Raw genomic sequence first — 27,213 nt, forward strand, 5'->3', positions numbered from 1 at the left:
GAGCCCGGGGTGTGGCTCGATGGCCTTAGGGCCGGGGCCTGCTGCCCATTCCTTAACCCATGATTACCCATTAACAGAAAGCACCTGCCCCTGGAGTTAACAAGAAATGAAAATATCTTCCAACCGGTTTCAACAGATGAAAATAGAATTACACATTTTTGGTTACATATTGTAACCCAAGACAGCTGTTGACAGCGGCACGATGGACTGTGTTTTGGAGGGGTTTTTTGGAGACTGTAATCACCCAGGCGTGTGTCGTTGTTTTTGTCTTCTCAGTACATCAAGCTTTCCTCTATAAAAGTGGACACGCGGTACACCACTACCCAGCAAGTGGTGAAACTCATTGGCAGCCACACCATCAGCAAGGTGACAGTGAAGATAGGAGACCTGAAACGAACCAAAATGGTCCGAACCATCAACCTCTATTACAATAACAGGACAGTGCAAGCCATAGTGGAGCTGAAAAACAAGTATGTTCATGGGTTTTGTGTGCCTGAGTCTCTGCATTTGACGTTACAATTTCTGCTGAGGTGCCTGGTTTGTTTTAGCTAATGTTCCTTCTCAGCCTGTTACTCAGCACTGACAGCCCACGGTGGGTGGGATTGTTCTGAATCCCCTACAATAAACAGTCGAAGAAAAGACTCAGATTTTACTTAGAGCTTGAAATATGCCTGTAAAATTTGTGCCTGCAAAAAAACCAGGCTCAGTTGTAAGCACCTAACTTAGTTATGTGTAAACCAGCATTAACACCAAGAGCAGCTCCTGCAGAGTTTGGCTTGGGAAGAGATTTGGACCTTGTGGCATGTCTAGAAATGCAGAAAGCATTAACGTTGTTTGTATGAAGCCGTACAGTAGAATTAAAACTAAAAGTTGGGTGGCCTAACTCTTGGCTTCTGCTTTACATTTGAAAAATGGCTCCTTTTTCAATACATTGCTCAATCTGGAGCCGGTTCTGCTTATATGCTTTCCTTTCTGACTTCTTGAGATGTTCTCACCAGAATCAGATCTCTTTGGCTTAGGGATTAATCTGCCTGCCGCTTATTGCTTATTTGAAGTCTTAATCCTCTGTGACATCACAAGTGGCTGCTGTGGAGAGGATTATGATGTCACAAAGAGAGGATTCTGACTTCAGGTTGAGAATAAGCAGTGGGAGCAGATGAGATCTTTAGAAATAAATATCCTGTTTTCATGCAAATGTCCTTACTAATAAAAAAATGGAGGTGAAAATCCCTAGAAAATGTCTGTAGAATTAAAGTTTTTCCATGAGGCATCAACAGCTCTTTAATCCTAAACAGTCTCTCTCTATGAAGAGGATAAAGGCTTAAAATGTATTTCTGGCTACATATCATGTCAATGCAGAAGCTAAGGAAACGAAGCCTAGAACTGCTCTCCATTCATCCCATTTAAAGTAGATTTGGAGCTGAGACGCTCGCGTTTGGCTTCTCTTTGTACGTGGGCAGGGAGGGGACTTCCCCACTGAAAAAACTTGCTTTACTTTTCCCAGGCCGGCTCGGTGGCACAAAGCTAAAAAAGTCCAGCTGACCCCAGGCCAGACGGAGGTGAAGATCGATTTGCCGCTGCCCATTGTGGCTTCGAACCTGATGATTGAATTTGCTGATTTCTACGAGAATTACCAGGCTTCCACGGAGACGCTGCAGTGCCCACGGTGCAGCGCGTCCGTCCCGGCCAACCCGGGTGTGTGTGGGAACTGCGGCGAAAACGTGTACCAGTGCCACAAGTGCAGGTACGGTGGCCTCCTCGGTCCTCCCAGCCGGAGCCAACGCTGGCCGGGGCTTTACAGAGCCCTTGTGCTCTTGCCCGTGCCGGCTGTTCGATAAAATACTCTGTGATTTAACTGCATGATTCTGGTTAATACAACCGCACAATCAAATTAGTCGAGAAGTATAAAACAGGCTTACAGGGATTTAATGCTAATGCAGGCTAACAAAGGGAAACCTCGCGCGACAATGCTGAAAGGATGCAGAAGTTTCGGATCAAGCCCTCTGAAGCTGAAAAAAAAGAAAATTCCCAGGGGGAGGTTATTTGTGGCCTGCCCCTTCGAGGGCATGAGGCTGGAGTTCAGTTACATGATTGCAGGGGGGGTTCCCCACAGGATCCCTGCCTTAGTGTGCGGGACCGCTTGTCGATTCGGGGCTTTTGTTGTGCTCTCCTCATTCAGAGCAGGGCTCAGGGCGTAATTTACTGTGTGCTATTCAAGCTTTCACTACAGTATTAAAGATCCTTCTCTTTTGTGAGTTTTTGTCTCCTTATCTGATATCTCTTCTCCCCGAATTGTCGTCCCATATTCCTCTCTAATCTTCCTGGGATTCAAGGTGTTTGACAGATTCTTTCCGTAGATCAGGTGATGACCGGTACATTGAAAGGTTTCCACGTCCCTTCTTGAATTACAGGAACTATAAATCAGTTCATGTCATGCTCCTGTAGCCTGCAATGGGATAATGAGTGTGCTGTAGCTAGTCCCACTGCAACTGGGTAAAGAGTGAAAGCTAGTGAAAGCCTAGACCTTCCGAAACAAAATTATTTCCTTTTATCTGTGTTCTCGTAAAGGGCACAGTGCCCTTGTCTGGCGTTCTGTTGGGAATTACTGCAGTTAAAGTAGAATCATTAGGAACAAATTCACATCTTATTCTGCTTTTTCTGGCCAGAATGTGGCACTGCTTCTGTAAGAGGTTTTTTTTTGTTGCCTGATTTGTAGGTTTTGATTCTCATGTAGCTCATGTGTTTCACCTGCGGCTTCCCCAGGGCAGTTTGGTGGGTTCGACAGCATGAGGGCTGTCATTTTCTTTTACCATCTGAGTCCCTTCACAGTTTGCTTCATCGCCTCAGTTACCTTGATAATTCTTTGACCTTTCCACCTTGCCTTTCAGATCCATTAATTACGACGAGAAAGATCCCTTCCTTTGCAACGCCTGTGGCTTCTGTAAATACGCTCGCTTTGACTTCATGCTGTACGCCAAGCCTTGCTGTGCGGTAGATCCCATAGAAAATGAAGAGGATCGAAAGAAGGTGAGACTAATAGCAGATCCATTAATGACACGTTGTTATCTCTTGGCCAGCTCAAATGGCAGGAGCAGGGTGCAGGATCACCTTTTAGTTTTTTGGTCAGAGAAAGGCAGAAGGGATGGAGGGCTTGGAAGTGGGTGGCCGTCGTTCTGTGCTATTAAAAGTTGCATCTGAGCGTCCTCTCCTTTTCTGATTTGCAGGCGGTAACAAATATCAACACTCTCCTGGACAAGGCTGATAGAGTGTACCACCAGCTAATGGGACACCGACCGCAGCTGGAAAACCTTCTGTGTAAAGTGAACGAGGCAGCTCCTGAAAAGCCACAGGTAACGGGGGGGGACGGATGGATCTTACACAGAACCCCGGGCTGCAGAGACACTGGCCTTCATCCTGCCAAGAACAACTGAAGGGCTTTGCCTCACAGGCTGTTCTGCAGCAGATGTTTTTGTGTGTAGCCTCTGTATGCGATTCCTTTCTGTTTTCTCCTCTGTTCCAGGATGAATCTGGTGGTAGTGGAGGGATCAGTTCTACCTCAGCTAGCGTGAATAGATACATACTCCAGTTAGCCCAGGAGTATTGTGGTGACTGCAAGAACTCTTTCGATGAACTTTCCAAAATCATCCAGGTACGATGCGCTTTGATTTGAATTTGGGTCGTGTGTTTTCTTCTGTCACCAGATACAGTCGGAAATAGAAAGTAAGATTTTGCCATTCTGCAATTAATGATACTGTTAACACTAGGTGATCAGCTGCATGTTTTCAGGGAAATATCAAAATAATAATTTCTAAAAGCTGGTTTTAATGCTGTGGATTTATCCCATTTCAAGCGTTAGGTTGCGTGTAGTGTAGACAACAGGCCTTTAAACAGGGCAGATAACTGGGTGTTGAGTTGATACTTCTGACGGATTTCTCAAGTCTGCCATTGACATGGAGGGATTTCAAGTTTTGGGATACTTGGTGAAAAATGCTTCTCTGCAAAATACAGAGTGAAAATAACCTGGGAATGGGATTAACGATTATGTGCCGCCTCACAATTCCACAACTTTTATTTTTCCTTTTCTATCTTTCCAGAAAGTCTTTGCTTCTCGAAAGGAACTCCTGGAATATGATCTCCAGCAGCGAGAGGCGGCAACAAAGTCCTCGCGAACCACTGTCCAACCCACATTTACTGCCAGCCAGTACCGTGCCTTGTCTGTCTTAGGCTGTGGCCACACATCGTCAACGAAATGCTACGGCTGTGCCTCAGCTGTCACCGAACACTGCATAACCTTGCTCCGGGCTTTGGCCACCAACTCTGCCATCAGGCATATCCTCGTCTCCCAGGGCCTTATCCGAGAGCTCTTTGACTACAACTTGCGCCGGGGTGCAGCCACCATGCGGGAGGAGGTCCGTCAGCTCATGTGCCTTCTGACCAGGTGAGGTGTTTGCAGCCCCCTCGCTTCCTCCAGGGAGCTCTGGAAAGCCGCGTGCTTGCACACGTGACGTCAGGAAGGAGTAGCTTTCTAGGGGAGGTATCTTAACATCTGCCAAATGCAGGCTGTAGCTGCCTGTATGTTTGTTACCAGCCAGGCTGAAATCTCAGGAGCTTTTGGTATTTAGTATGAGCACAGCATAACGGTGTTCTCTTGTGCCTTCCACGATTAGGGACAATCCAGAGGCCACACAGCAAATGAATGACTTAATCATTGGGAAGGTTTCTGCGGCTCTGAAGGGACACTGGGCAAATCCAGACTTGGTGAGAGACTCCAGTGTTTTCCTGTTTCCTTTTTTTGCCCCTCTGCAACTGCTGGTGTGTTCTCATCATTGCATCTCCTTTATTATCCTGATCTATTTGTAATATAGAAGGTGTTTGTGTCTTGATAGGAGCTAAAATAAACATTAGAATGAAGCAGAAAATGATGCGATTAGGTATATGCCTGAGTTTCCTCAGGCAGTTCTGCCTGTCTTGGCTGTTGCTGGCAGCGTTCTCCAGCAGATTGCCAGTCGTCCCGAATGGGCATGGGATTAAATTGTTCTGAACCTGTGTTTTTTAAATATCAGAGAGCAAAAAGGACTGCAGTGTCACCGAGACTTCTTAAGCCTTTGGACGTGTGTCTGTGTTACAGGCCAGCAGCCTGCAGTATGAAATGTTGCTGCTGACAGATTCCATCTCGAAGGAAGACAGCTGCTGGGAGCTCCGGCTGCGCTGTGGTGAGTTCACACGACTGATGTGAAAGCTTCAGTTTAAAATGCTGTGCCCAGCTCCGTGCCATGTAGTAACGTTTTAAAGAAGGGAACCGAGGCCGACTCAGCTTGTGGTTAGGGTTAAAAATGGAAGTAGCACGGGATAGCTTTGTCGTGGGGTAATGCATTCCAGTTTTGAGAAATAGAAAGAGGGAGGTGTAAAGGAAAGCTTCCGTTTAAAATGCTGTGCCCAGCTCCGTGCAACGTTTTAAAGAAGGGAACCGAGGCCGACTCAGCTTGTGGTTAGGGTTAAAAATGGAAGTAGCACGGGATAGCTTTGTCGTGGGGTAATGCATTTCAGTTTTGAGAAATAGAAAGAGGGAGGTGTAAAGGGAAGGGTGGCAAGACTCTCTTGCTGCAATAGAAAATAATTGCTTTCCATCCATGGCTGCATGCGAATGCAATAGTTTTGATTGAGGATATGAGGTCTTACCTAACTCTGAGCACTTTTAAGGTGCTGTACAGAGCTGTGGAGGTGTCCTGTCTGCAGATCTTACGGTCACATGAGCACTTATGTCTGTCTTCCAGCTCTCAGCCTCTTTCTGATGGCAGTGAACATTAAGACTCCAGTGGTTGTTGAAAACATCACCCTCATGTGCCTGCGCATTCTTCAAAAGCTCATCAAGCCACCTGCTCCAACCAGCAAGAAAAACAAGGTACCGTGTTAGATGCTAGGCAGAACATCTGAAAATTTGCTGATTAAAGTCTGGCACACTGATCGTGGTGAAAAAGAGCTTTGTGAGGCAGCCAGGGCTTGCTTTTCCTGCTCACAGTTACTAGGGAAGCACAAGCCCTGTGACTCTTGTCTTTGCAGACTGCAGATTACAGGTAACTACTTTTCATTTTTTACCCGTCTTTCACGGCTTTGACCACTACTGTTCCCAAGAGGACTTTGTTTCTTCTGCTCAGATTTGGGGCATGGGGAAAAGAGCTATTTTGGGTTATTTTGGGCAGGCTTTCGGTGCTTTCAGCAGCTTTGTAGAATCATGTACCTAAGCATGGTAGAATCAAGTACTTCTGCCTCAGACTTTTAAATGCAGGTCTCAGAAAGGTTATATTTATTGGCTGCTCCTTGATTGTAATTTAGGATAAAGTTTGCAAGGAAGAAGGTATGTTTCTGCTTTGATGCAGCTCTCTGACAATCGCGAATGGATGTCCAAGATGGGTTTATGATGGTTTTACTGATATTTCAGTAGTAACTGGAACAAGACATCTCTCTTAGTTTATCATTAACAGAGACTGTGTACCCTGTTCTTGTCCAGGAGCTGCAGTTACCTGTTCATGGAGCAGACACAACCAGTGATTCACCTACAGGAGTTACTCTTAAGGAGTGGCTTTCTCAAGTATCACAGAGCTTTTTCTTTTGTTTCTAAGGATGTGCCTGTGGATGCTCTCACCACTGTGAAGCCTTACAGCAATGAAATCCATGCACAAGCTCAGCTGTGGCTCAAGAGGGACCCCAAAGCATCGTATGAAGCTTGGAAAAAGTGCCTCCCAGCCAGAGGTAGTCCTGTGCTTTTAACTCCGTGCAATTTTCTGAAGGAATATCTGTGTCCCTCCAGGTTTAATAAGGAAAGCACTCCTGTAGGGTTGAGTTGGCTTCTGTCACGTGACATTCTGACACCATCGTCACACTTAGGCTGCGTAGTCCGTAGGGATTATAGCACTGACTTTTCTAGGCTATATTGCTCAAGCCCTAAGCAGAAGGTGCATTGTGCCTTGACATAACAAGAAGAACGTAAAAAATGAAAGTTGTTGCTTATTTAAAATGATACCGGCCAAGTGAAAATCTGATTGAATCCCCTGAGAGGCTGTGGGAGTTGCATTTGGCTTGGAAGTGGATATAACTCCAGGCAGAAGTGAAAATGGCAGCAGAAAGAAATAAGAAACTACTCAGCTTCTCAGCTGGAGTTTGGAGATTTCCAGTATGAAGAAGAAAACACAATGACAGTTTGCAGTTAATAGTTGCTGACAGTTCTCTTGTGTTCGATATCGCAGGTATAGATGCCAACGGGAAATCTCCCAGCAAAGCTGAGCTTCACCAGCTCTACTTGTCAGAAAAATACGTCTGGAAATGGAAACAGTTCATGAGTCGCCGTGGGAAGAGAACTTGCCCTCTGGATCTCAAGCTGGGACACAATAATTGGCTGCGACAGGTAAGTGTGGGTGAAAACTCCAGTGGGATGCAGTGGGCAGAGTTAACAGATTGTTGGTAGTTTGCTGCACTGTATGTGCTTTGCAGGTGATAGGAGCAGTGGTACTTGGTGAGACTGTAACTGCATTTAATTCCAAGGCAGATTTGCAGCTTTGTTACTGTAACAATACTACATCTAAACATACATCCAGTAGGCTGTGTGGTCTTAAACTCTGAGCTTTAATCGTCATGGTGCTTCCTCCTGTGTGTATGGCTGCATTTTGACTGGTAAATTTTCATAGGTCTCGAGCAAAAGTGTTTCTCCTTGTGTATTTGGATGAGTATGACATCTACTCAGTGCATTGTTTAAACATTTTGATGGCAACCAAGCAGGTGTTCTCACAGGATCAAATCTTTGAAAGAACAAGAGGGGTCACCAAACTGTTCTAATGGATGCTGTGCCCTTTTTGTAAAATATGACTGGTTTAGCTGGACACATCAGATGATACCATCTTTTATTACTCTTGCCTTAGGTGCTGTTTACTCCTGCCACTCAAGCTGCGAGGCAAGCTGCGTGTACCATTGTGGAGGCTCTGGCTACCATCCCCAGCCGCAAGCAGCAGGTCCTTGATCTCCTGACAAGGTATTTTCCTGTGGCCACGCTCGGCAGCTTCAGGATTATTTTTCTTCAATTCCCACGAGAATCACTCCCTTTTTCCAACTTCTCTCACACCTCTCTCTGGTATATCTGTGATTCACAGGGGTTTTTTTGAGCTAGGTTGTAAAACTTAATTATCTGGGATGATACAGATTTAGGGAGACTTTTTCTTTTTTTTTTTTGCTGCCTGGCAGTAAGCTCTTGCAGTTCTGTACTTTTTCCAGAGGTAAGCAGATGCAACATTTCCCCTGCCTCTTAGACAGCAAAACAACGGAGTAAACTCTCTTCCAGCTCCTGTGACATAACTTAGCCCTTTTGACACTAGTAGCACAGCTGGGAAACTTCTTTTTGAGACAAAATACCACTCTGTCCATCAAGTAAGGAAAACCAGTTATGCTGTTAGCTAGGAGGACAGCAGCGAGGCTAGATTTCTAGAGGCTTTTCCTTTCTTTCTGTGGTGTCCTTAAGCTGTGAATGCCTCTTGTTTCTGTGAAGTGATTGTCAGCTCTTGTTTCTCTTTGCTAGCTACCTGGATGAGCTGAGCATCGCTGGCGAGTGTGCCGCCGAGTACCTGGCGCTGTATCAGAAACTCATCAAACCAGCCCACTGGAAGGTCTACCTGGCAGCCAGGGGAGTTCTGCCCTACGTCGGCAGCCTCATCACTAAGGTATGGACTTGGGGGGAGGAACTGGCAACAGAAAACTTGTCCCCGACCTGTCCGTTTGGCTTTTTTCACTTCGAAATCTTCATTGGTTCTGAGCTCTCTGCCTCGCTGCTGGTCCTTGCCGGGTTGATGAAGTTCATGCTTCTGTGCTGTCATCTCCGAACAGAACGAGCTACAGTGGTTTCAGCCTCGGCTGTAGCATTCCTCGGCACAAACTGGCTGGTACACGTTAATTAAGTGCTCTGGGGGCAGCTATGCTGCTACGCTGCCTTGGCACCGGGTCCAGGCTGGAAGCTGGCTTAGCTGCCAGGCCAGACTCCGAAAGCCCTTGACGACAGGGAGGGTTAGATGTGCTGCCATGCCTCGGCGTGAATTACAGCCTGTCGGACAAGAAGCACATTTAAGTTGTAGTCTCCAGAGTGTTGGGTCTTAGGGAATCTGAGGTGACCCTTGGTGCATCCCAGCGAGGCAGAGGACACCCTGGTGGCTTTGACCCCATCGTGGAGGGCCAGTAGAGCAAAGCAGTCGTAATAGGGAGAAAATGAGGAGGATTTCTGGGGTAATTCCTCTCTCCTCCCACTCTTCCCTCGCTGCTGCTGTGTTGCAGTTCTGGTTTCTCTGTGGCTGACTCTCTTTGCTGTGTTCCTCTTCACTCGGTGTTAGACCCTCGCCAGCTTGTCATTGTTGGCATTGCAGTTTCTTCTCCTAATAGGCTTGTTCATTATTTTCAGGAAATAGCTCGTTTACTTGCCTTGGAGGAAGCCACCCTCAGCACTGATTTGCAGCAGGGATATGCCTTGAAGAGTCTCACAGGTATTTGGTGACATCAGTGCAAGTCCTGCAGCAGGAGTTGAGATGGAGTGACTGTGGTTCTGTAACAGCATGTAGCAGAATTTCCAAGACATGTGGTTCAGTGTTCTGTAATTGTCAGCGGTGGATTTTTACTGTCAGTTTAGCACTTAACCCCGAAATGGATTTTTCCATGTATTTTGTGGTGTAACTTCGTCACATCACTTTCCTTCTCCATTTCTTAATTACATTTATTGTACAGTATAATTTTTGGAATCACTGCAAACACTGCTGATTTATTCCTACCTATTCTATGGTAGCTTTTCTTTTTTGAATCTTCTAGGGTATATCTTTTTCAAAAACTTGGTGGAAGTGGAAGTGCACCGTTACCTAGGTCGTTCTTTTCTGGATCCTCTTTTATGTTCTTCAAAATTAGGGAACTAATTCTTAAAGCCTGACTTCTTGCAACAAGTGATGATGTAACTGAGAAGTCACGTACCGCACGTGCTGTCACATCATCGGAGCTGGCTTAAATATTATAAGGGGAGCAGTCATCTGCTTTGAAATATCTTGCAGCAACAGAAAAAAAAAGTGAAAAAGCACAGAATTTTGTATTAAGCACTCAGAAGGCTCCTTGTAACCCTTTCCTCGTTCTGTCACCATGGTCTCGTGCGGTGGAACGTACCGGCAGCTCCCTCAGGGCAGGGGGTTTGTCTCCAGCCATAGAAGTGAGCTCTAAATCCCAGCCTGACAGTGGGAGTTTTAAGAAGCCATTTCATGGTGCTGCTTTTATGATCTTGTGCCCTGTTTGCTGGGCATGTTGAGACGCAGAGCTAACAAATGGATCCAGCTCTCCTGCTGCCTGACTATCTCGTTGCTTTGCAGGTCTTCTCTCTTCCTTCGTGGAGGTGGAGTCCATCAAGCGGCACTTCAAAAGCCGTCTGGTGGGTACGGTCCTCAATGGTTACCTCTGCTTGAGGAAGCTGGTGGTACAGAGAACTAAGCTGATTGACGAAACCCAGGACATGCTGCTGGAGATGCTGGAGGATATGACAACAGGTAAAAGCCACCTCGGTTCCATAAATCCGAGTTTGGTTTGAGTTTTAAGTTTGGGTTGACCAAAAGCAGATCGTACCAGCCACACAAAGAACTTCTTTCTAAAAGACTGCTGCAGTGAGGGACTTTTTTTTTTTATTTATTTATGTCTTGGACCTTCCAGTGTTTCTTTTGGCACAGAAAAAGTAAATAACATTCCTGGAGTCTTCTCTCATTTTCCAGGAATTTAAACCTCCTCCTTTTTATGGGATTGTTTTACTGCAGCCCAAGCATGCAAAGGGGTTTCCTAGTAAACAGACCAATAAATAGCCTTTCATCTTCTAAGCGGTGGATATGCAAAAGAAGAGGGCACCAAAGTGTGGTGCTTGTTGTAGGAGGATTTATTGTGTATGGGGAGTTAAAATCGAACCTGTAAAATCGACTCCTGTGTCTTTTTTAATACTTCCCTTTCTTGGCAGGCACTGAATCTGAAACCAAAGCGTTTATGGCCGTGTGTATAGAGACTGCAAAACGTTACAGCCTTGATGACTACAGGACTCCAGTCTTCATCTTCGAGAGACTCTGCAGTATTATCTATCCTGTAAGTATAGAGGTGGCTGTAGCATCACTTAATAAAACGTTGGACTTCCTAAATACTTGCATTTTGGCAAAAAAAAACCCAAAACCAATAGCGTCTACAATGATGATTTCCTTGTAGCCAGCGTGGAACTGGAGCAGCGTGGCATCCCGTTTGGGCTTTTTAGTATTCAGGTTTCCATGCTCTGTGCGAAAAAGCAGAACTGGAGTATTGTTTCGTGCCAAGGGATTTGCTCACCAAGTGATAGCAAACATCCTGGAAACGCCACGTGTGTGGCAGTGTCCTGAAGGATGCACCAGTGACGAGAGGACTGAAGGTTTAGGGACACCCTGTCACTTGCTACCGCAAAAATGCAGTTACGGGGGAGCTTATTCACTCTGTCTCTGCTGCTGTTCTTCAGGAAGAGAATGAAGTGACCGAGTTCTTTGTGACTCTGGAGAAAGATCCCCAGCAGGAAGACTTCTTGCAGGGCAGGATGCCAGGAAATCCCTACAGCAGTAACGAGCCTGGCATCGGGCCACTCATGAGGGACATCAAGAACAAAATCTGTCAGGACTGTGACCTGGTGGCTCTGCTGGAGGACGACAGTGGGATGGAGGTGAGAACGTGCGAGGGCAGAGGTCTTGCACAGCTCTCTGGGAATGCCATTTCTAGGCAGCTGACGATGGCTAGAGCGGTGGTGCAGTGTGAGCTTGTTTTTTGATTTATTTTTTTTTTCCCCTTTCAGCTTTTGGTGAACAATAAGATCATTAGTTTGGATCTTCCTGTGGCTGAGGTCTACAAGAAGGTGTGGTGTCCCACTAACGAGGTACGTGTTATCTTTGTGCATGTTAACAGCACAAAGTGCCCATCCTTGATATCAACAAAAAACAGGGAAGAGGGAAATACAAATCAGATGAGTCAGGATATATTTTCTGGTATATAATTTTTTGGCCAGCACCTTTTTGTGCTCTCTTAGGAGAGACTGTTACTCCGTTCTGCGACGCAAGTAATTTAAAAGCACATAATGCTGACCTGGGGGAGTGTATTGAACTTACCCCTGTAGCGTATCTGTCTTCTTGAGTAACAAATTTTCTTACATTCCTTTGGGGAAATTGTTGAACTTTGTGTCACCGCCTTTCAGAGCACATTTCACACTCCATCTGCACGTGACAGTTTGATGCGTACGTACGGACAGGGACGCCAGATTGCGCTGTCAGTCTGTGCTTTGGAGACAAACTCACGTTATTTATGCAGAGAGAACGTCCAACATTGCTTTGCGCTTCTGCTCTTGTGCTTTTCCTGTAGGGATCTCAAGAACTTAACAGATTTCCTTCCCCCAATTTGCTCTTGCTTGGTTTTCGGATGAAGAACTGTACCCAACAGTCTTAAGGGACTAGTCCACCGTGTCACCGTAAGCTTGTTCCAAAGGTGGATGTGAGCCAGAATAAGCTCTTCCCTTCCTTTTCTTGTAGCCACTAAAATAAACTCCCATTGAGAAGGAATCCATCGGACTAAATCTTGCCCGTTGCAAATATGTTCTTTAGAGGCACTGCAACACTTGAGATGATGAGAGAAGACTGATTTGCCCAAGATTTCTTGTTTATTCCTCATTTACTCTTCAGTTGCAGTCACCCTCCACTGAAACCTCGGGTTTAGAATTATAGAATTGTCAGGGTTGGAAGGGACCTTGAAAAATCATCTAGTTCCACCCCCCTGCTATGGAGAGGAACATGTCCCACTAGATTCATCTCCCACTAGATGGTTTCCTGAAACCATTTCTTTGCTGGGCTTGTGGGGAAGAATTCAAACAAAATTCCTGTTTTCTGTGAATTATGATATGAGGAATCGTCCTCATCAAGCTTTAGTTCAGTAAAAAAGCCTTCTGTACTGCAAAATCCAGCCCAAAGCTAGGTGACAGCGATGGCTTTTCAGCAAGGTACCGACTTGGATAGGGAAGCGAGATGCTGGTCTTCACCTGGGAATTTTAATTCGAACTCTAACCAGGTTGCTGAGGGAAATGGTTGCGTGTGCTGCCCCAGCCTGCCCACTCGGAGCGGCGAGGCGCCGTTCCCGTGACACGCCGAGCTGCAGCCGATGTGCGGCGCTCCCAGGGTGCAGCGCTGGTGGTGAAAGGCAGAGTTTGCCTGGCGTTGCCGTCGATGAACAGCTTTCATCTGTCTTCCTTTGTGTGCACCTCTGCAAAGCACTCCTGGAGCTGCAGCTCACGTTCCCTAGGATATAGACAGGCGCACAAGAACGCAACCTCAGGCCTTCTTTTATTCCCGTTGTCTCTCACTGGCTTTTTTTGTTCATCTGCCGTTTTACCAGGGCCCCTGTGGTGTTAATTGCTGGTCTCTAGCGTGGCCTTTGAGCAGATCTTCCCCCTGGGGCTTTCCCTGTGCTTATGTATTTGCTGTGACATTAAGCACTGCTTATTCCACATTAGGCTTAGCGCGCTCTCTGACAGGTTTTCTCTCGCAAGGTCTCCTGCTCCCAAATCTGGGATTTTTCTTTTCTGCTTTTTATTCAGACCTATGGATTAAAATGGAAAGTTTAGTGATATGCTGTCAGTATTTCCAGCTGGAAATGCATCTGGAAAACTAGCCCTTCCCCAGGGTAGAAGCACAGCTTGTGCTTCGGTGGGTTTGGGTGTATCATTTTAGTAATATGCTGTCTTGCTGAAAGCTCATTAAATTGCTTTTTACTCCTTCTCTTCCGCTTTCCATTGTTGCAGATGTTATCTCTTTCAAAGCACTCACCCAGTTGGGCTCTCCTGCTTATTTTACTGGTTTCCCGGGTATGCTGGGAGGGAAGGGTTGACGTGGAAAGCAGGCGTTCCTCTAGAGACGAACACGTTTTGCTTGGCTAGATCTTTCCCTGGTGCTAAAGGAAACTGTTGGGGGAGATGGAAGGAGGAACAGACTGTTTATTACCAGCCCATCGATCTAACTGGCAATGACAGGAAAAGCTGGACAGACCTTTGGATGAGTTATTCATGTTTTTGCAGGTGGTGGCTTTAGTGTTGTTTTTAATCTCAGTAAGAGGAGAATGAGGGAGTGAGAGATATCTCTGTGTCACCATCTGCAGCCAAAGCACCACGAAGGAGAACCCAGGCTGGAGTGTCTGTTGTGAGAACTGGACTTGTCCAGGTGCCCACAGAGGTATATTTAATAAAATGCTCTCCTCTCTTGCAGGGCGAGCCGATGAGGATCATTTACCGCATGCGAGGGTTACTAGGAGATGCAACTGAGGAATTCATCGAGTCTCTCGACTCCACTACTGGTAATGCATTTGTCTCCCGAAAGCTGGGATTAGATTTGAAATCTGAGGTTCGCTGCAGAGCGATGACACTATTATCCGTACAGCAGTGAGCTTAAAGTTGATTGACATTGCTTTTGCTACGTTTACCTGCTTCACCTCGAGTGGAGGAGGATTTTAACAACCCTTTAAGTCTGTACTTAAAGTGTGAGCGTTTGCATGGCACAGGGACCATTCTGCCTGGCCCTTCTTCATATTCCTGCTCGTAATTCTTTACAATTCGATACGACTGAGGCGACTTGAACTGCTTGTAAATGTGTCCTACCCTACTCTCTGTTTCAATTCACTGTGTCATCCCTGAAAAACAAGGGACTTCCTCTCTTGACACTTGTTGTCTCTCCTGCAGATGAAGAGGAGGACGAGGAAGAAGTTTACAAGATGGCAGGTGTCATGGCCCAGTGTGGAGGCTTGGAGTGCATGCTCAACAGGCTGACTGGAATCAAGGACTTCAAACAAGGCCGACACCTCTTAACTGTGAGTCTCACCTTCTGATCGTTGGGGTCAGGAGTTACGTGCTGGAAAATGTTACAAACATCAGCGAGGTTGAGTTGTCTGCCTCATGGTGCAGTTGAAGTGTTGAAGCAGAGGTTTCAATTCACTAATTCTGAAAACCTGGGAAATTCCTTCTCTGCGTCTCCCCTTCCACTTTGTTAACCATTCTTCACAAAGACTTTGAAGTGTGTTGAAGATGAGCAGTTGGTGTCTTGCTAGAGAGATTGTTTTCTGCCTTGGCCTTACTTGAAAACCAAAGCTGTCCTAAGGTTAATACTGATCTAAAAATCTGTCTTGTTCTTTACCCCAGAAGTCTGGAAACTGGCTCTGTTATCGGGTGCTTTTAGTTTCAGCAAACCCCTCCTTCTTGTTTTGAAGGTATTGTAGAAAATGCATTCTCTGTGTTTTGTAGGTGCTCCTAAAACTGTTCAGTTACTGTGTGAAGGTGAAAATAAATCGTCAGCAGTTGGTCAAGCCGGAGATGAACACTTTGAATGTCATGCTGGGAACCCTTAACTTGGTAAGGACAACCTGGACTTCCACAAAGTGTTTTCCATGAACTCTATTGAATGTAAACTGCCTCTGACTGTTACGGTGCCCTGTGACAGCTACAAAAGATCTTAAATATTGCTGGGCTGGCACTGCAAACCATGTTAGCCCTTCCTTATCTGTTAGGGAATGGAGGTGTGGGGTAAGTTAATCCAGATACTGCTGGTGTTACGATAACTGCTGCCGTCTTCTCCAGGCTCTGGTGGCCGAGCAGGAAAGCAAGGACAGCGGAGGAGCGGCCGTGGCAGAGCAAGTGCTCAGTATAATGGAGATCATACTGGATGAATCCAACGCAGAACCTCTGAGCGAGGACAAGGTGAGTGCCTGGGGTTCGATGCACGAATGGAAATGTTGACTGAGCTTCAAGGCTTGCAAACATCTTATGAGGGTGCTGCTGAGCTTCGGCAGCTGTAGAGGAGCGCTAAATGGGAGTCTAAACCTTGTTATGCTTGCTGGCGTGTCTTAGCAGGCAGTGGAGGTAGGTAGGGCAGGAGGAGTGCCCCGAACCAAAAGCATTGCGAGGCTTCTTTTGGATGCTACTTGCACAGTCGGGGTGGGGGTTATTAGGCACTGCTTGGATCCCTTCCTTGCTGCTTTGGGCTGCAGGCCAGGGAGAGACAAGAAAAGGCACAGCTCTGCCTTGTTTATTTGAGTGTTTTGGTACATGTTGAAAACATGATTGATTTTTCCAGCTAATTGAGGATAGAAACAGTCCCTCAACTACACCAAGAGCGAGAAGACTTTCTTGTTCGTCTCTTGGAAATGTTGGTGTATAGGAATCTGATGTCCTTTGGGCTAGAATTATTAGGCTTTTTTGACTAGAAAATTCTTTATTAGTAGGTGGAAGAAGTCAGTTGTGACCTAGAGGAGTTGTTACAGCCATTCCACGAGACATTTGGGAATGAGGCAGGGCTTTGTTCTTCATCAGGCTGTCTTACCAGGGTGTAGAGCTCTAATCCTTCAGGACTGGAGTAGTCTACCAGCTGCTAGAGTGAGGGTTTTCTTCAATGGTGTAGATCTATTCCTGAACACAAGTCATGCTCTCCTTCTTTGCAGGGTAACCTCCTCCTAACCGGTGACAAAGATCAGCTGGTAATGCTGCTCGATCAGATTAACAGCACTTTTGTCCGCTCCAATCTCAGCGTCTTGCAAGGCCTGTTACGCATCATCCCTTACCTGTCCTTCGGAGAAATGGAGAAGATGCAGATTCTGGTTGATCGTTTCAAGCCCTACTGTAACTTCGATAAGTATGTTGTCATATTTCAACTAAAAGCACGTGAAATAGGTTGTACTGACAAGTCTATACCCTTTTTTTTCCTCATTGATACTTATTTCAGCATAATGCAAAGCTTCAGAGATTCCTGGTGCATAAGCTTAATTTCCTATTCCACTTCTAAGCCATTTTAAAAAGAAATCCGTGAGCGTGTAGCTTGAGAAATAGGGCTTTAGGGTGTATTCTGAGGTGACAAGGGTCTGAGTAGCTTTTCTAAGGCTCTGAGCTGGAGTAGGTACGTGCGGTCGGTGATAATGTGGTGGGAATTACAGGCGGGGATTTTTGGAGAGCCTCCAAGTTACCATTTTTTCTCTCCGTTCAGGTATGATGAGGAGCACAGTGGAGATGATAAAGTTTTCCTAGACTGCTTCTGTAAAATAGCCGCGGGAATAAAGAACAACAGCAACGGCCATCAGCTGAAAGATCTCATCCTTCAGAAGGGGATTACGCAGAACGCCCTCGACTACATGAAAAAGCACATTCCCAGTGCAAAGAAGTAAGAGCCGCTATTTAACGTATGGGATGACCCTCAACATCCTTCTCTCGTTTCACCACCACAATAATCTTTCAAGAAAGCTGTTAACAAGTCCAGAAGCGTTTAGTCTTGGTACAGCAGAGGGTCTGGTCAGACAGTCCTACGACAGTGATGGGCTAAAAAGCCTGTAAGCTGCCCCTTTGACACCCATCCAAGCCAATTTCTTGGATATCATGGTGTTTGTGTTTCCTGTCTGTTCCTTATCTATTGCACTGTAACAGTGAACATAAAACAAATCCCAAGGCTAAGAGCTGACACTGTGGCTATTAGCCTGCACAGTGTGGAAGGGGGAATGTGAATGTCATTTCATTAATTAACAGGGGAGGGACGCAGGGGGAAGGGTGCTTGTCTTGCCCGCAGCCTGCGCTCCACAGGCTGTGCTGCTGGCTGACCGCCAGGTGCCTTTTCAGAACGGGTGACTGCCCTTCAGCTGCTGCCTCTTGTTTTCTGTGCAGTTTGGACGCAGACATATGGAAGAAATTCTTATCTCGACCTGCGCTTCCTTTTATCCTTCGCCTGCTCCGAGGACTTGCCACGCAGCACCCTGCTACGCAGGTGAGGAGACCGTCCTGAAAGCCAAGTAGGACATGGCTGGCTCGCCACATTGCTTTTTGTGTCTGTGGATGAGCAGTCTTTTCTACAGTAGTTAATTCTGTGCTGATTTTTTTTGTTTTGGAGAGACACACCAGCTTCAGGTGTTGTCTGGAAAAGCCTGGAGGGAGAGGTTTTGCCTTCAATATCTTCTCATCTCATGTGGTGTGAGGTTTACACACCGATGTGAAGAGAAGGTAATTTAGGACGGTGAACCGAGTAGTCTTGGTAGGCTTCTCAGGGCCTGGTGGTTTTTTTAAGAAGGCTCTTTATCCAACATCCACAGCAGACTTGTTACTACTGGCCAGTGTAGCTGCACCTTGCCCCAGTCTCATATGCAGATTTAGGGTCCATGGTCTGTAATGTTAGAGAGTGAAAGAAAGAAGTAAGACACGTGGTAAAAATTGTTGCAGATCAGTGCCTCTGCTCAGCTGTCGTGGGTGGGATTAGAGAGAACGGTTTCTGTCACGTGCGCCCTTTTTTCTGAAGGAAGTGCCGCGTTTCAATCCCTCTTAGGTGCTGATAGGCACGGACTCGATTACCAACCTGCACAAACTGGAGCAGGTGTCTAGCGACGAAGGGATCGGGACGTTAGCGGAGAATCTTCTGGAGGCGCTGAGGGAACATCCAGAGGTGAATAAGAAAATCGACGCTGCCCGGAAGGAGACACGCGCGGAGAAGAAGCGCATGGCCATGGCGATGAGACAGAAGGCCTTGGGCACTCTGGGCATGACGGTAATGTCTGTTTGCGCTGACGGCAGGCTAGCTTGTCTTTCTGTCCTGCTAAAACTGCCACACAAGGAATTGTGTGAAATGATTTATTGACAGATGTCGCCGAGCTCGAGCCCACGGTTCACCACAGTGGGAGAGTAAATACAGTTGCCAGTAGCAGGCTGGGAAATGGGTTGGGCATTCCGATGGTGTTCATCGTCGTCTTTTTTAACCTACTTGAGCTTTTTCTCTCTTTCAGACGAATGAGAAGGGGCAGGTAGTGACCAAGACCGCACTGCTTAAACAGATGGAGGAGCTGATAGAAGAACCTGGTCTGACGTGCTGCATCTGCCGGGAAGGATACAAGTTTCAGGTAAATTTGCGAAGCCCTCTCGCCAGCTGAGGGGACTTGCCAGCATCCGAGGGTTGGTGCGTTGACTCTGGGATATGAGGAAATCTCAACTTTGTTTCTTGGAATCAGTAATTCCAGAAGAGTTGCAAGGTGGAAATGTGTTTCCAGCGAAAGCTGGATGTTTGCAGTGAAAGCTGCAAAAAAGATTTACCAATGTTAAGTTCAGGCTAGGGACTTGGAGAGATGAGATTCAGTGTGGTGAGATGAAATTCAGTGTGGTGCCAAAATGTGAACTGCTGCAGAAGTGAATGGTCTCTAACAAAGCTGTGAATGGTCTCTAACAAAGCTGTGAATGGTCTCTAACAAAGCTGTTGTGTCATCGCAGCCTACAAAAGTCCTGGGTATTTATACTTTCACCAAGCGCGTTGCACTAGAGGAGTTTGAGAACAAGCCCCGAAAACAACAGGGATACAGCACAGTCTCTCACTTCAACATTGTCCACTACGATTGTCACCTAGCAGCTGTAAGGTACGTTCTGGTCACAAGCTGGACAGTGGTGGTTGGTGTTATTTTTCAAGGTGGTTTGTGACCGTAGCACTTCAGCCTTGTAACTCGGGATGGTTTTGCTTAGGAGTTGGTCACTTTGCAGCCTGGAGAGAGCTGTGGGCTTCTCTGTTGTGGTCTGCTTTAACGTGTCAAATAGAGCTCAGGCCTGGACACTCCAAAGCGAAGCCCATAATTTAAAGAAGCCGTGGAATTGTCATTTTTTTGATGGTTTCTTAGACGAAATAAAACTTACGTTCTTTTAACTTGCCTGGGTGTGGCTCGCTTTCTCGATGCAGACTTGCTCGCGGCCGTGAAGAATGGGAAAGTGCAGCACTACAAAATGCCAACACCAAGTGTAATGGGCTCCTGCCAGTCTGGGGACCTCACGTGCCAGAGTCTGCTTTTGCTACTTGTTTAGCACGGTGAGTAAAAAAGAGTTCTCGAGCTGTTTTACATTTGGGCAGGTGAGTCGGTACTGAGTATATACGCAGTGTGCTAGTTTCAAACCCTGGAATCAAAGATGATGGCAGCAAAATCTTAGTAAACCTGAGTCATTTCAGGGTCTACTATCAGGAGTGCATCTCCTAAAACATGTGCAGGTGTCATGTTTTGCTTCTTGGCTTCATAAATCTATTCACTACCTCCTTAGCCCCAAGGCCTGATGTGCAGTAACGGCGTTGATTCATTTGAGGCCCAGTGACCCCGTGCTTTACAAAAGAAAATCTGTTGGTGTTGTCTGACACCAACACATTCCTTTGTGCAGATTTCCAACCCTCTGTTGGATGCTACAGGGTTTAGTAACCGCTTACCTGGAGCAGATCGAGGTGGTTAATCCTGCGGTCAATATTCTGGTCCACCTTGTGCTGGGTTTGTACGGTCGTGTCAGAAATCAGGAGTGGTCACATCTTAAAGGCATTTCAGCCAGGGAGATGTATCCCATGGGAAAATAATATCGATAAGTGCATGTGTGTATGCAGATGAGATTGGATTTGCTGGAGTAAGCTGAGAAGGCTGCCTTTGGGGAGGTTAATCGAAGGTGCCAGTGGCTGCGTTTTTGTATGCTCTTCATTCTTTACAGCTTTTCTAGGAGACGCTCAAATGCTGACTGTGGTGTGGAAGCAGAAACTATTAACGTTTTGAAAGGGTTTTTAACTGAAGTGATGCTGGTTTTTTTCAGACACAACACATACCTCCAGGAATGCACAGGGCAGCGGGAACCCACCTACCAGCTCAATGTCCATGACATCAAGCTGCTGTTTCTCCGTTTTGCGATGGAGCAGTCGTTCAGCGTGGATACTGGAGGAGGAGGAAGGGAGAGCAACATACACCTCATCCCGTACATAATCCATACGGTGCTCTACGTCCTCAACACGTCAGTACCTTCCTCTTTGCGCTGGGACTCTCAGTCCCAGAAAGGTTTTGATACAAGGGCTGCAGTCTGGGCTTCGCACACCGTGTGAAAAATCACACAAAAGTTTTAGGAGGAACCAAATTGCATGTTTTGAGCAGACTGTTCCAGGTTTATGTTGTTTGGCGTAAAGTGTGGCCGCCTGAACATGCAGGATAGCAGGGAACTTATTGAGTAAAAGCAACCAAGAATTAGCTTCTCTTTCCATTCTAGATGTAATTATTACCTCTGGAGTGAGCAACAGGGTTATTAGATTAAAGAAACGCTGCCAGCTTAATTTTCTCTGGAGCAGACAGAAGAAAGACACTGATGAAGTAATTGTTAGTTGAAAACTTAACCCTGGTGTCACTTTATCAGTTACAAAAACAACATAACCACCTTTGTTACCAGTTTTGACATACCAGAGTTCTCCTGTAGTGTTCGGGTCCATGGGATTCTTCCTGACATTTTTAAGATTTTTTTTTTAAAGAACATTATTACTCTTCACCAGTAAACAGCAGCATTGGAACCCTCGTGGTGAGGTGTTTCAGCAAGATCTTACGCAAAGCAAACGAGATAAGGGCGTGCTTTGGCTTCACCCTATGTCTAAGTGTACGAATCCACAGGCACCCAAGTGCTTTGGAGTGCATGAGTTGGTCCTGACCACACAGCACCCCATGCAAAAATGTAAAGCCTTTTATTTGCATCGTTAGATACTAGGAAGTAATACTAATTAGATGAGGATATAAATGTTAAAATACACGCCTCTTCGTCCAAGGTCACTCCAAATGGAGTGCAGTGAAATCTCTCTCACTTTCCCGCCTGGAACTAATCAACGTTTTGGCTCTAATACAATTTGGCTATTGTTTTTAATATCTATCTCCAGATCCCTGTGCTATTGTTTTCCCAGTCCCTTGGGAGACAAATAAATGAAACTATTCTTTTCATCTCGTTAGTCTGCTTACTGGCACCAGAGAGCCCAGAACCCGCTGTGCGGCTGTTGGATAAAAACACATTATGTAGTTTCCAGCTATTATTTTTTTGCTAAAGACATGTTGATATTAAATGAAGAAAATGAAGAGCTACTGATTGGCCACCAGCTGCATCATGTAGCAAGTGAAAAGGTCGCACAACAGTGACTCCAGGCACAGCTCTATCTGCTCGGGTGCTGCTTTATACCTTCCTGACAGGGAGAGCATATCTGAAAAATCAAGAGACCTACCTGGCTGGCAGAGCTGTGGTGTGAGGTACGATACATCTTCTTAAGGTTTACACAGTCAGCTCTGGGTGTCAGGACTCCTGAAGAGGCAGTAGCTGGGGAAAACGAAATTAATTCTGCAAAGCTTACAGCAAATGGACTTTTTTTTGGTTTTTTTTTGAAATTGGCCTGTATCTTCTCAGTGATTGCTTGGCGGTAGATGAATAACATGAATTGATTGTAAGGTCTGGCTGTAGGAGCTGCAGTCACGTGCTTCGTGTCAGGTGGGAGATGGTACAACCTCAACACATGGACTGGCTGGCCTGACCTTTTTTTTTTTTTTTCTCTAAAAAGGGGAAAAATAGCTGCACAGTAGTATTGCCCTCTGTTGGGGCAATGCCAGCTGCCTTGCAAACCTCTCAAGGTTTGCACAGCTCCAAGGGAAAAAAAATGAGTTTGCTGGGCTTGTACACTTCATTGGGTGCAAATACTCAACTGGTGGATGAATTTGGGAAAAACCTGATGGTGCCAAGCTCGGACTGCTTTTTCTGCTGTAGGACTGCTCTACCTCAGCGCTCCTGAGAGGGAGCAAATTAATGTGTAAGAGCCAAGCAGCTGCTGAAGCTTTTCTTGTGTTTCAGAACTCGAGCTACTTCGAGGGAGGAGAAAAACCTCCAGAGCTTCATGGAACACCCCAAAGAGAAGTGGGTGGAGAGTGCCTACGAGGTGGACGGGCCCCACTACTACACGGTGCTGGCGCTGCACATCTCGCCCCCGGAGAAGTGGAAAGCCATGCGAGTGGAGATCCTCAAGAGGCTCCTCGTCACCTCCCACGCACGAGTGGTGTCACCAGGGGGAGCCAGCAGGTCAGCCACCGCCCCGAAGCTCCCTCCTCTCCTCTCCCAGAGCCTGGCTCAGCTCAGCCCTTGGGCAGCTTAAGACAGCACATATTAACCCTTCCAAGTGGTTCCGTACTCGCCCTTGCAGAGGTGTGAGCAGGAGCAGTCAGGTCGGAATGGTTTTTGGAGGGGAACGATCAGCTGAGGAGTGGAAATGATGCTTTTCCTAGGAAAGTAGCTAAAAGTAGGAAAATATAAGATGCTTATTTCCCCCCCATCTCAGGCGAGTAGTAACCTCTGCTGTGTGCTGTTCCAGAGCTGCTAGCACGCTCTCTGCTTGCTTGCCTTATGCTCCTGTGCTCCCTTGATCAGTGCACTAGCTTCCTTAAATAGAAAAATAGAAATAGAAATCAAATGCCATTGCTTTTAAAAAGGAAAAAAAAAATCAATAGCAGCTGTCAGGCACTTGAAGTACAAGAATAAGTGGCTGCGCCTGCCTGACAAAAGCCCCTATTTCCAGAGAAGGAAGGGGAATTCCAGTTTCTGAAAAGATGATTTTAAATAGCTGTCATAATTAGGAATAAATTCATTATTATTCTAAGTCGCCTTAAAGGGCATTCTTATTCTGATGGCATTAATTACGTGCTTGATAAAGTCGTTCCGTTGTAGTGGCGCACAACGCAGCGTGCATCAGTGCTATTAGAGGCAGCAAAAGTGAGAGAGCCCTTCAAGGAGCTCCCGTATTGATTTCTGTGCGAGTTTCTGCTCAGCCTCCTCTGGATCCGTGGCTCCTGCCCGAGTTCTGGGAAGAAAAGGAGGTTTAACAGCTACAGGAGAGATTATCGTGGAGATCTGTTTCCTCAGAGGCGAGGGCGTGCAGCTTTTCATGTGGCCAGTGAGCGAGGCTGGCAAGGCGAAGGCCCTGCGTGGGTTTGCTGGGGATGTTTGGTGGTTTTTTAAAACCCTCAGTAAACGATTCGGTTTCTTTCCCAACTTATCTCTTAAGTGTGTGTGTAATGAAACGATATTGAAACGACAGGGCAAGAAACTTCCAGCTAAACCGTCCAATCTCGGGAATTTCAGGGGCAAACATTCAGAAATAGTTCTGGGGAATTATGTCAAGGTTTATTCAAGGGCTTTCTTTAATCCCTGCAGACTAAGAGAGCACAGAGCCTTCCACCGATAATGCCTCTCAGAAATAGAAATATGGCAGTTCTTATTCCGAGCACTGGGCTTATTTATTCTTGTGGCAAATCGAGAAGAAGGGCGACGGACGGGGAAACGCTCGGCGGATAAGTGTCGGTACCTTGAATTTGTAGGCTAAGGCGAAAGGGGGGCCGGCGTCTGTAACACCAGAGCAACGTGGCTGCGTGCGAGGGTTAAAATGAGCGTTCTGGGCTGGGTGCAGTACGGGGGTGTTCCCTGGGAGCACCCCAACCCGGAGGATGTCGGGGTGGTGAAGGTGAGCGAGACGCATGGACTTGCTGCCATGAGAGAGGTCGCTGCAGGAACCGACAGCGCAGCTGAGGATCAACTCGTGACCCTAAAAACGGGGCCTGTAAATATTATTAATGAAGGTGCAGGCAGTACTCGACATTCCCTCGGACTTAAGCGAAGGCAGCAAATACAGCATGTACCCTGTGGGGTGGGTAGGTGTTTTATCCGGCTGCTCAGCTGGATTAGTCAGTGAAAGACAGATTTGAGGAGAATCCAGCCAAAAATGGTTTCTCTCTCTGCCAGGAGCTGCAGCTATTGCAGTTTGACTGCGAGACCCAAGTGAGGGGCGCTCGGTACCTTCTGTGTTTTAGAAAAACTTCATATTTAACCCAGAGATGCAGTTACCAGAATGGACAGGAGTCCTGAGTTTGTTCTTTTCCCACAAATAAAATTTAGAAATCCCAAAGAACTGAATCAAGTGACCGGTTACCCCGCGCGTTGTTACCGAACCAAGAACTCTGGCTAGAAGAATCATCTAGACCCTTTTCAGTACAGCTTTCATCTGGAGCTTGGAAGGAAAACAACCTTTTGATTTTTTTTTTCCCCTTTGCTCCTGCCTGTGACCTTTCTAAAATATTCATGAGAGAAGCAAGGCTCCCCAAGTGTTCACGGCGAACTTTCTGCTGGCAATCCATGCATAGCTGATGAGCCTGAACCAGCTTACGTTAATGACAACGCGGCAGCTATTCTGTGAAGTAGCTGTTCCAGAAGGTAGCTACCAGACTTAACCCACAAGGGCCTTTTAGTTTTCAATTAAAGGAGCAGACTCCAATTAAATCAAAAACCGTCCACATAAAAAGAAACTCTGTCTTGCAGTATTTGGGAGTCTAGAATTAGCCTCGCTCTAAGTTGCTCTTCTTCCCATGGAAATTTAGTCACCTTTACTAATTGGTTTTCCTTTAAATAATTAAGCCTAGCTGCTCGAGCAGGCTGCCACCTACCAAGCTGGCTGCTTTAAGAGCAGACACACAGACATAGCCTTTTAGGATAAGAGCAGCGAGATGTTTATTTCCCCCCAAAAAAGCCCAATTTGTGAAAGATTGTAGTTGGGCCCATGGTTGGACGATACCCTTTTGTCTTGTTGACTTGTGTTGGTGGCAGCTGAGCTCATTCCTGATGCATAAAAAAAAGGGCTTGGGTTGGTTTTTGGTTGTTTTTTTTTTCTCCTTTTTTTCTCCAAAGCTTTTAAGTGGTGAGCAGGAAGCGGCATGTGACGGAGGCAGATGTACCTGAGAAACACATGCAAGAAAATTCCAAGCCCATTAGAGTTGCTGGTGGGAGGTTCTGCCTTGCCACAACCTGTTTGTGATTAATCCTGTAAACTTTGGGAGCTGTTATCCCAGGACTGCTTTGTACCTTTTATAGCATTTCTTCAGCCAGATACTGAGTTTCCACAAGAAGCCCTTTCATGGCGATAGAATAACCGAGAAGATATTCAGTGGAAGGTGTTAAATTCTTCCATTTCTTCAAGGGGCAAGGTAGTTCCCTGCAAGTCTTTCAGGAGTCGGAAGCAAACGCACATTCTCTGTCATTGACACAGACTGTGGCTGAAACTGAGGTTTAGTTACTCCTGCAGGGATCTGCCCTATTCCCAGCGGCGAACGCACAAACGGGGGCTGTGGGTTGTTTTTTCCGACTTTGCTGTTGACTTCCTACGTGATCGTAGCGGTCCACTTCTTGTTTTCTTCCTGGGAAAGAAGGATTTATTGGCTAACCTGCTTCGGTTACGCGAGGCACAGGTGGGGAAGGCGACGTTCCCAGCTCTAGGAATCGTTGCGCGCGCCACTGTTTGCTGCGTGTCCAAGAGCACCCAGCAGAGCTTACCCCGAGCCGTTCGCCGAGAGGCTTTTTGGCCGTTTCAACTTTTCACGCTGTTCAGTTACCGAAGCATAGTAAAGTGATTAACTCAAAGACTGATTTCATTATCCTCCTAGACTGGCAGATAAGGTGGTGAAGGAATACGCGACGTACCGCTCTGGCCTTCTCTTCTGGGCCCTAGTAGATCTCATTTACAACATGTTCAAGGTAAGGAAAAACGTCGACGTTCACCTCTAGCAGCCTCTTAACCTGAGCAGCGACACACGTTGGAAATAGAAGGCAGAGTTTGAAGCCCTTTTTTCTTTTCCAAGATCCTTGGAAACATAAAACTTCACCTTGTGTGAGCAGAAAGGCCGCACGAGGCTGCCTGAGCTCTTTGTACCCTTTGGAATGTGGTATCTGAAGGATTGAGAGACTTTTGCGGTTCGCAGCGCTCCTTCTGTGTTGTGTTTGCTTTTTTTTTTTCCTTGTTTGTGGTTCGTTAAAGCAAGGACATGGAGAGCTGCACCGGGGGGGATAGTTGGGTGAGGTAGGGGGGTCCACCAGAAAGAAACGTGCAGCTTCCAAAGAGGTTTAGTTGGTTAATTAGAGGGAGCAAATGCCTGTGACCTTGTTCGCGTTCTGTTCAAAAAATTTACCCCACATGTGACTTTATTATAATCTGCGTGGCTTGTTTGCGAGAGGCAGGGGATGCAAGTCCAAGAGCAATGGGAGAAGGTGTCAGGGACTGCAGTTATTTTTTGAGACAGTCATTTTTTGGGCTGATTTGGACCCGTTTTCTGCTCTCATAGAAGGTGCCTACCAGTAACACGGAGGGAGGCTGGTCCTACTCTCTTGCTGAATTCATACGACACAACGACATGCCAATACACGAAGCTGCAGACAAGGCCCTGAAAACCTTCCAGGAGGAGTTCATGCCAGTTGAAACGTTTTCCGAGTTTTTGGATGTGGCTGGTAAGTGTGAGCTTTCCCTTTTATAGGCTGCCTTACGCAACTCGTGA

The 27,213-nt window shown here is 46.4% G+C and overlaps 1 protein-coding gene across 1 annotated transcript in view; it reads left to right on the plus strand.

The window, feature by feature from the left end:
• Positions 1-276: 276 nt before the first annotated feature.
• LOC104277261 (E3 ubiquitin-protein ligase UBR4-like) overlaps positions 277-27,213 on the plus strand; it is a gene marked incomplete at its 5' end in the record, with an annotated part of 28,007 nt that continues 1,070 nt past the window's right edge. Inside the window, 33 exons of the mRNA XM_009873845.1 lie at positions 277-470; positions 1,505-1,744; positions 2,889-3,027; positions 3,225-3,350; positions 3,521-3,649; positions 4,095-4,438; positions 4,668-4,758; positions 5,129-5,213; positions 5,775-5,902; positions 6,621-6,750; positions 7,245-7,402; positions 7,914-8,023; positions 8,564-8,705; positions 9,434-9,515; positions 10,377-10,550; positions 11,006-11,127; positions 11,525-11,722; positions 11,852-11,932; positions 14,301-14,388; positions 14,771-14,898; positions 15,329-15,436; positions 15,662-15,781; positions 16,522-16,712; positions 17,061-17,234; positions 17,729-17,828; positions 18,381-18,599; positions 18,835-18,948; positions 19,313-19,455; positions 19,770-19,895; positions 20,651-20,845; positions 22,700-22,924; positions 26,329-26,419; positions 27,004-27,166. Of these exons, the coding sequence (XP_009872147.1) occupies positions 277-470; positions 1,505-1,744; positions 2,889-3,027; positions 3,225-3,350; positions 3,521-3,649; positions 4,095-4,438; positions 4,668-4,758; positions 5,129-5,213; positions 5,775-5,902; positions 6,621-6,750; positions 7,245-7,402; positions 7,914-8,023; positions 8,564-8,705; positions 9,434-9,515; positions 10,377-10,550; positions 11,006-11,127; positions 11,525-11,722; positions 11,852-11,932; positions 14,301-14,388; positions 14,771-14,898; positions 15,329-15,436; positions 15,662-15,781; positions 16,522-16,712; positions 17,061-17,234; positions 17,729-17,828; positions 18,381-18,599; positions 18,835-18,948; positions 19,313-19,455; positions 19,770-19,895; positions 20,651-20,845; positions 22,700-22,924; positions 26,329-26,419; positions 27,004-27,166 (4,858 nt within the window). The remainder of the gene's footprint in view (positions 471-1,504; positions 1,745-2,888; positions 3,028-3,224; positions 3,351-3,520; positions 3,650-4,094; positions 4,439-4,667; positions 4,759-5,128; positions 5,214-5,774; positions 5,903-6,620; positions 6,751-7,244; positions 7,403-7,913; positions 8,024-8,563; positions 8,706-9,433; positions 9,516-10,376; positions 10,551-11,005; positions 11,128-11,524; positions 11,723-11,851; positions 11,933-14,300; positions 14,389-14,770; positions 14,899-15,328; positions 15,437-15,661; positions 15,782-16,521; positions 16,713-17,060; positions 17,235-17,728; positions 17,829-18,380; positions 18,600-18,834; positions 18,949-19,312; positions 19,456-19,769; positions 19,896-20,650; positions 20,846-22,699; positions 22,925-26,328; positions 26,420-27,003; positions 27,167-27,213) is intronic.

Source organism: Apaloderma vittatum, unplaced genomic scaffold (assembly GCF_000703405.1).
Source record: "Apaloderma vittatum isolate BGI_N311 unplaced genomic scaffold, ASM70340v1 scaffold12317, whole genome shotgun sequence".
In the NCBI taxonomy this organism is placed as follows: Eukaryota; Metazoa; Chordata; class Aves; order Trogoniformes; family Trogonidae; genus Apaloderma; species Apaloderma vittatum.